This window comes from Panulirus ornatus, chromosome 42 (assembly GCF_036320965.1).
Source record: "Panulirus ornatus isolate Po-2019 chromosome 42, ASM3632096v1, whole genome shotgun sequence".
NCBI lineage: Eukaryota > Metazoa > Arthropoda > Malacostraca > Decapoda > Palinuridae > Panulirus > Panulirus ornatus.
This window is the reverse complement of record NC_092265.1, coordinates 14,302,191-14,310,633: the sequence shown is the minus strand read 5'-3', so window position 1 is coordinate 14,310,633 and position 8,443 is coordinate 14,302,191. Positions and strand designations below refer to the sequence as shown.

Here is an 8,443-nt window from a genome sequence, read left to right as displayed (position 1 = left end):
AGAACCAATCACTTTCCTCTCTTCCTACACGTACACATGCCTTACGTCCTCGATAAAAACTTTTCACTGCTTCTAACAACTTGCCTCCCACACCATATATTCTTAATACCTTCCACAGAGCATCTCTATCAACTCTATCATATGCCTTCTCCAGATCCATAAATGCTACATACAAATCCATTTGCTTTTCTAAGTATTTCTCACATACATTCTTCAGAGCAAACACCTGATCCACACATCCTCTACCACTTCAGAAACCACACTGCTCTTCCCCAATTTGTTTATGGATGGGGTTGTTAGGGAGGTGAATGCAAGAGTTCTGGAAAGAGGGGCAAGTATGAAGTCTGTTGGGGATGAGAGAGCTTGGGAAGTGAGTCAGTTGTTGTTCGCTGATGATACAGCACTGGTGGCTGATTCATGTGAGAAACTGCAGAAGCTGGTGACTGAGTTTGGTAAAGTGTGTGAAAGAAGAAAGTTAAGAGTAAAAGTGAATAAGAGCAAGGTTATTAGGTACAGTAGGGTTGAGGGTCAAGTCAATTGGGAGGTGAGTTTGAATGGAGAAAAACTGGAGGAAGTGAAGTGTTTTAGATATCTGGGAGTGGATCTGGCAGCAGATGGAACCATGGAAGCGGAAGTGGATCATAGGGTGGGGGAGGGGGCGAAAATTCTGGGAGCCTTGAAGAATGTGTGGAAGTCGAGAACATTATCTCGGAAAGCAAAAATGGGTATGTTTGAAGGAATAGTGGTTCCAACAATGTTGTATGGTTGCGAGGCATGGACTATGGATAGAGTTGTGCGCAGGAGGATGGATGTGCTGGAAATGAGATGTTTGAGGACAATGTGTGGTGTGAGGTGGTTTGATCGAGTAAGTAACGTAAGGGTAAGAGAGATGTGTGGAAATAAAAAGAGCGTGGTTGAGAGAGCAGAAGAGGGTGTTTTGAAATGGTTTGGGCACATGGAGAGAATGAGTGAGGAAAGATTGACCAAGAGGATATATGTGTCGGAGATGGAGGGAACGAGGAGAAGAGGGAGACCAAATTGGAGGTGGAAAGATGGAGTGAAAAAGATTTTGTGTGATCGGGGCCTGAACATGCAGGAGGGTGAAAGGAGGGCAAGGAATAGAGTGAATTGGAGCGATGTGGTATACCGGGGTTGACGTGCTGTCAGTGGATTGAATCAAGGCATGTGAAGCGTCTGGGGTAAACCATGAAAAGCTGTGTACGTATGCATATTTGCGTGTGTGGACGTATGTATATACATGTGTATGGGGGTGGGTTGGGCCATTTCTTTCGTCTGTTTCCTTGCACTGCCTCGCAAACGCGGGAGACAGCGACAAAGTATAATAAATAAATATAAATATATAAACGCTACTTTGCTAACACGGGAAATGGCGAATAGTTTGAAAGAACAAAATATACTCTCAGTTTTCTTCTTTCACAAACTTTCCCAAACTCAGCCACCAACTTCTGCAGTTTCTCACCCAAATCACCCACCAGCGCTGTATCATCAGTGAACAACAACTGACTCACTTCCCAAGCTCTCTCATCCACAACAAACTACATACTTGCCCCTCTTTCCAAAACTCTTGCATTCACCTCCCTAACAACCCCATCCATAAACAAATTAAACAGCCATGGAGACATCACTTACCCCAGCCACAAACCTACATTCACTGAGAACCAATCACTTTCCCCTCTTCCTACACGTACACATGCCTTACATCCTCGATAAAAACTTTTCAATGCTTCTAACAACTTGCATCCCACACCATATATTCTTAATACCTTCCACAGAGCATCTCTATCAACTCTATCATATGCCCTCTCCAGATCCATAAATGCTACATACAAATCCATTTGCTTTTCCAAGTATTTCTCACATACACTCTTCAAAGCAAACAACAGATCCACATATCCTCTACCACTTCTGAAACCACAATGCTCTTCCCCAATCTGATGCTCTGTACATGCCTTCACCCTCTCAATCAATACCCTCTCATATAATTTCCCAGGAATACTCAACAAACTTATACCTCTGTAATTTGAGCACTCACTCTTATCCCACTCTTACGTATGCATACATATTTTACTTCATTATACTTTGTCGCTGTCTCCCGCATTAGCGAGGTAGTGCAAGGAAACAGACTAATGGCCCAACCCACCATCATACAAATGTATATACATAAACGCCCACACACACACATATACATACCTATACACTTCAACGAATATACATATATAAACATACATAGACGTATACATATATACACATGTACATATTAATGCATGCTGCCTTCATCCATTCCCGCCGCCACCCCACCACACATGAAATGGCACCCCCCTCCCCAATGTGCACACAAGGTAGCACTAGGAAAAGACAACAAAGGCCACATTTGTTCACACTCAGTCTCTAGCTGTCATGTATAATGCCCGAAACCACAGCTCCCTTTCCACATCCAGGCCCCATAAAACTTTCCATGGTTTACCCCAGACGCTTCACATGCCCTGGTTCAATCCATTGACAGCACGTCAACCCGGTATACCACATCGTTCCAATTCACTCTGTTCCTTACACGCCTTTCACCCTCCTGTATGTTCAGGCCCCGATTGCTCAAAATCTTTTTCACTCTATCCTTCCACCTCCAATTTGGTCTCCCACTTTTCCTCGTTCCCTCCACCTCTGACACATATATCCCCTTTGTCAATCTTTCCTTACTCATTCTCTCCTTGTGACCAAACCATTTCAATACACCATCTTCTGCTCTCCCAACCACACTCTTTTTATTACCACACATTTCTCTTACCCTTTCATTACTTAATCAAACCACCTAACATCACATATTGTCCTCAAACATCTCATTTCCTACGCATCCACCCTCCTCTGCACAACCCTATCTATAGCCCATGCCTCACAACCATATAACATTGTTGGAACCACTATTCCCTCAAACATACCCATTTTTGCTTTCTGAGATAACATTCTCGCCTTGCACACATTCTTCAACTCTCCCAGAACCTTCACCCCCTTCCCCACCCTGTGACTCACTTCCACTTCCATGGTTCCATACACTGCCAAATCCACTCCCAGATATCTAAAATACTTCACTTCCTCCAGTTTTTCTCCATTCAAGCTTACCTCCCAATTTACTTGTCCCTCAACCCTACTGAACCTAATAACCTTGCTCTTATTCACATTTACTCTCACCTTTCTTCCTTCACACACTTTACCAAACTCAGTCACCAACTTCTGCAGTTTCTCACCCAAATCAGCCACCAGTGCTGTACCATCAGCGAACAACAAGTGACTCACTTCCCAAGCCCTTTCATCCACAACAGCCTGCATACTTGCCCCTCTCTCCAAAACTCTTGCATTCACCTTCCTAGCAACCCCATCAATTTAGTGTGATCAACTAAATAATAAAAGGGTACAAGAGAGGTGTGGCAATATTAAAAGTGTGGTTAGGAGAGCTGAAGATGATGTACTGAAATGCTTTGGTCATATGGAGAGAATGAGTGAGGAGAGGTCTACGAAGAAGATATGTGTCAGAAGTGAAGGGAATACAGAGAAGTGGAAGACCAAATTGGACATGGAAAGATGTTCCATGGAGTGCCTCAAGCATGGATGGAGACAAGGCTATATAGGATCCTGAGACCATTTTCTGATCAAGGAAGTGATGGCTAATTGCATGGGCATGTTCAAACCATTTTCTATATATGACTCTGACTTTTGTTCCATTCCCCAGTGTGCTACAATGATATGTACCTTGACTTGAATCGAGTGTTATGGTCAAAGGATTAAAAACTCCCTCATCTCATCAACATTCATTTCTGAATTAAAAAACTCTACTCCACTCCTCTTTCAGTTGCATCACTTACCTCTCTTTTTCTCAGGAAATCAGTCATCAGTACTAATATGTAATACAATATAAACACGAGAACTATAATATACAATTTCATACGACTGGTAGACCAGTAAAGTATACTTACCATGGTTTCAGTAATAATCTCTTCTTGGCTAGTGGTCATTTTACTTGGATCAGAAGACACCACAGTATAGGACTCCAAGTCAACAACACCCACATCCACTGGCACTTCTCCTTTTTCATTCTCTTCTATGTCACTCTCTCCTTCCTCTGACAGGCTACTCTCACTAACACTTTTTGTCAACAATGCTAAAGAAAGAAAAAATAGATCTCATGATAACCAAGGCAAAAAAGAAAAGATATTTCTTTTCCAAACAAAAGCACATCTTATACTTAATCTTGCTTTCAATAATAAGCCCAAGTCACAAATATCAAAAAAGCGAAAACAAGCAATTAAATCTGCTTACTCGCTTATCTTGAAAATCTGAAGATCAATTCTAAATATATTTGAATAATTTTTTGACTCCTTCAAAAATTACTTTTTCAAAAGACGGACATATAAATAATAGATATAAAGGAATTCAAACTACAAGAGCCCAGTGGATCATTTTTTGATCTGTTTGTGATAGTGGAAGATATATGAAACTTACAGATTAGTGTGATAAAGTAGAAAGGTATACAAATAATTCACAGACAAAAACCTGCACAATGTTCATGTCAAGGGACCATTAAGTCCTAAAAAAACATTGGCCAACTGGCCTCAAACATTTCAACAACAGACAAATGAAAAATAGGCCCTATAATAGGGCTTTAAAGTGAAGATATTTTTCTATGAAAATATTACTATTTCATTTATTTATTTTGCTTTGTCGCTGTCTCCCATGTTAGCGAGGTAGCGCAAGGGAACAGATGAAAGAATGGCCCAACCCACCCACACACACAAATGTATATACATACACGTCCACACACGCAAATATACATACCTATACATCTCAACGTATAAATATATATACACATACAGACAAATACATATATACACATGTACATAATTCATACTGTCTGCCTTTATTCATTCCCATCGCCGCCCCGCCACACATAAAATAACAACCCCCTCCCCCCAAATGTGCACGAGGTAGCACTTGGAAAAGACAACAAAGGCCACATTCGTTCACATTCAGTCTCTAGCTGTCATGTGTAATGCACTGAAACCACAGCTCACTTTCCACATCCAGGCCCCACAGAACTTTCCATGTTTTACCCCAGACACTTCACACACCCTGGTTCAATCCATTGACAGCACATTGACCCCGGTATACCACATTGATCCAATTCACTCTATTCCTTGCATGCCTTACAGGCCCCGATCACTCAAAATCTTTTTCGCTCCATCTTTCCAACTCCAATTTGGTCTCCCACTTCTCCTCGTTCCCTCCACCTCTGACACATATATCCTCTTGGTCAATCTTTCCTCACTCATTCTCTCCTTGTGACCAAACCATTTCAAAACACCCTTTTCTGCTCTCTCAACCACACTCTTTTTATTACCACACATCTCTCTTACTCTATTATTACTTACTCGATCAAACCACCTCACACCACATATTGTCCTCAAACATCTCATTTCCAGCACATCCACCCTCCTCCACACAACTCTATCTATAGCCCACGCCTTGCAACCATATAACATTGTTGGAACCACTATTCCTTCAAACATACCCATTTTTGCTTTCCGACATAATGTTCTCGACTTCCACACATTCTTCAACACTCCCAGAACTTTCGCCCCTTCCCCACCCTATGATTCACCTCTGCTTCCATGGTTCCATCCGCTGCCAAATCCACTCCCAGATATCTAAAACACTTCACTTCCGCCAGTTTTTCTCAATTCAAACTTACCTCCCAATTGACTTGTCACTCAACCCTACTGTACCTAACAAACTTGCTCTTATTCACATTTACTCTCACCTTTCTTTCACGCACTTTACCAAACTCAGTCACCAGCTTCTGCAGTTTCTCACACGAATCAGCCACCAGCACTGTATCATCAGTGAACAACAACTGACTCACTTCTCAAGCTCTCTCATCCACAATAGACTGCATACTTGCCCCTCTTTCCAAAACTCTTGCATTCACCTCCCTAACAACCCCATCCATAAACAAATCAAACAACTATGGAGACATCACACACCCCTGCCACAGACCAACATTTAACTGAGAACCAATCACTTTCCTCTCTTTCTACACGTACACATGCCTTACATCCTCGATAAAAACTCTTCTCTGCTTCTAACAACTTGCCCCCCACACCATATGTTCTTAATACTTTCCACAGAGCATCTCTATCAACTCTATCATATGCCTTCTCCAGATCCATAAATGCTACATACAAATCCATTGGCTTTTCTGAGTATTTCTCACATACATTCTTCAAAGCAAACACCTGATCCACACATCCTCTACCACTTCTGAAACCACACTGCTCTTCCCCAATCAGATGCTCAGTACGTGCCTTCACCCTCTCAATCAATACGCTCCCATATAATTTACCAGGAATACTCAACAAACTTATACCTCTGTAATTTGAGCACTCACTCTTATCCCCTTTGCCTTTGTACAATGGCACTATGCAAGCATTCCTCCAGTCCTCAGGCACCTCACCATGAGTCATACAAACATAAAATAACTTTACCAACTAGTCAACAATACAGTCACCCACTGTTTTAATAAATTCCACTGCAATACCATCCAAACCTGCTGCCTTGCCTGCTTTCATCTTCCGCAAAGCTTTTACTACCTCTTCTCTATTTACCAAATCATTCTCCCAGACCCTCTCACTTTGCACACCACCTCGACCAAAACACCCTATATCTGCCACTCTATCATCAAACACATTCAACAAACCTTCAAAATACTCACTCTATCTCCTTCTTACATCACCACTACATGTTATCACCTTCCCATTAGCCCCCTTCACTGAAGTTCCCATTTGTTCCCTTGTCTTATGCACTTTATTTACCTCCTTCCAAAACATCTTTTTATTCTCCCTAAAATTTGATGATACTCTCTCACCCCAACTCTCATTTGCCCTCGTTTTTGCCTCTTGCACCTTTCTCTTGACCTCCTGCCTCTTTCTTTTGTACATCTCCCAGTCATTTGCATTATTTCCCTGAAAAATTGTCCAAATGCCTCTCTCTTCTCTTTCACTAATAATCTTACTTCTTCATCCCACCACTCATTACCCTTTCTAATCTGCCCACCTCCCATGCTTCTCATGCCACAAGCATCTTTTGCGCAAGCCATCACTGCTTCCCTAAATACATCCCATTCCTCCCCCACTCCCCTTACCTCCTTTGTTCTCATCTTTTTCCATTCTGTACTCAGTCTCTCCTGGTACTTCCTCACACAAGTCTCCTTCCCAAGCTCACTTACTCTCACCACTTTCTTCACCCCAACATTCTCTCTTCTTTTCTGAAAACCTCTACAAATCTTTACCTTCACCTCCACAAGATAATGATCAGACATCCCTCCAGTTGCACCTCTCAGCACATTAACATCCAAAAGTCTCTCTTTCACATGCCTATCAATTAACACGTAATCCAATAACGCTCTCTGACCATCTCTCCTACTTACGTACGTATACTTATGTATATCTCTCTCTTTAAACTAGGTATTCCCAATCACCAGTCCTTTTTCAGCACATAAATCTACAAGCTCTTCACCATTTCCATTTACAACAATGAACACCTCATGTACACCAATTATTCCCTCAACTGCCACATTACTCACCTTGCATTCAAATCACCCATCACTATTACCCGGTCTTGTGCATCAAAACTACTAACACACTCACTCAGCTGCTCTCAAAACACTTGCCTCTCATGATCTTTCTTCTCATGCCCATGTACATATGCACCAATAATCACCCATCTCTCTCCATTCACTTTCAGTTTTACCCATATCAATCTGGAGTTTATTTTCTCACACTCTATCACATACTTCCACCACTCTTGTTTCAAGAGTAGTGCTACTCCTTCCCTTGCTCTTGTCCTCTCACTAACCCCTGACTTTACTCCTAAGACATTCCCAAACCACTCCTCCCCTTTACCCTTGAGCTTCGTTTCATTCAGAGCCAAAACATCCAGGTTCCTTTCCTCAAACATACTACCTACCTCTCCTTTTTTCTCATTTCGGTTACATCCACACACATTTAGACACCCCAATCTGAGCCTTCCAGGAGGATGAGCACTCCCTACGTGACTCCTTCTTCTGTTTCCCCTTTTAGAAAGTTGAAATACAAGGAGGGGAGGGTTTCCAGCCCCCCCGCTCCCATCCCCTTTGGTCGCCTTCTACGACATGTGAGGAATGCATGGAAAGTATTCTTTCTTCCCTACACCAGGTATTCTTAAGCCTAAAAATTTTTAGTTTCAAAACTGAAAATTGTAGGAGCATTAGGTAGAAACAATACGTAGAAGTAGGACGGACCATTAGGCAGGAGCATTAGGTAGCAGCAGTCAGTAGCAACATTAAGTAGAAGCCAGTGCAAACACTGTGCTAGAGTTGCTTCTGCCAATGGCCTGTTAA

At 42.0% G+C, this 8,443-nt stretch overlaps 1 protein-coding gene across 1 annotated transcript in view; it reads right to left on the bottom strand.

The window, feature by feature from the left end:
- The window catches only part of bchs (WD repeat and FYVE domain containing 3 bchs), a 404,120-nt gene that overhangs the window by 24,097 nt on the left and 371,580 nt on the right, over positions 1-8,443 (bottom strand). The window contains exon 61 of the mRNA XM_071686608.1: positions 3,987-4,171. Coding sequence (XP_071542709.1) covers positions 3,987-4,171 — 185 coding nt within the window. The remainder of the gene's footprint in view (positions 1-3,986; positions 4,172-8,443) is intronic.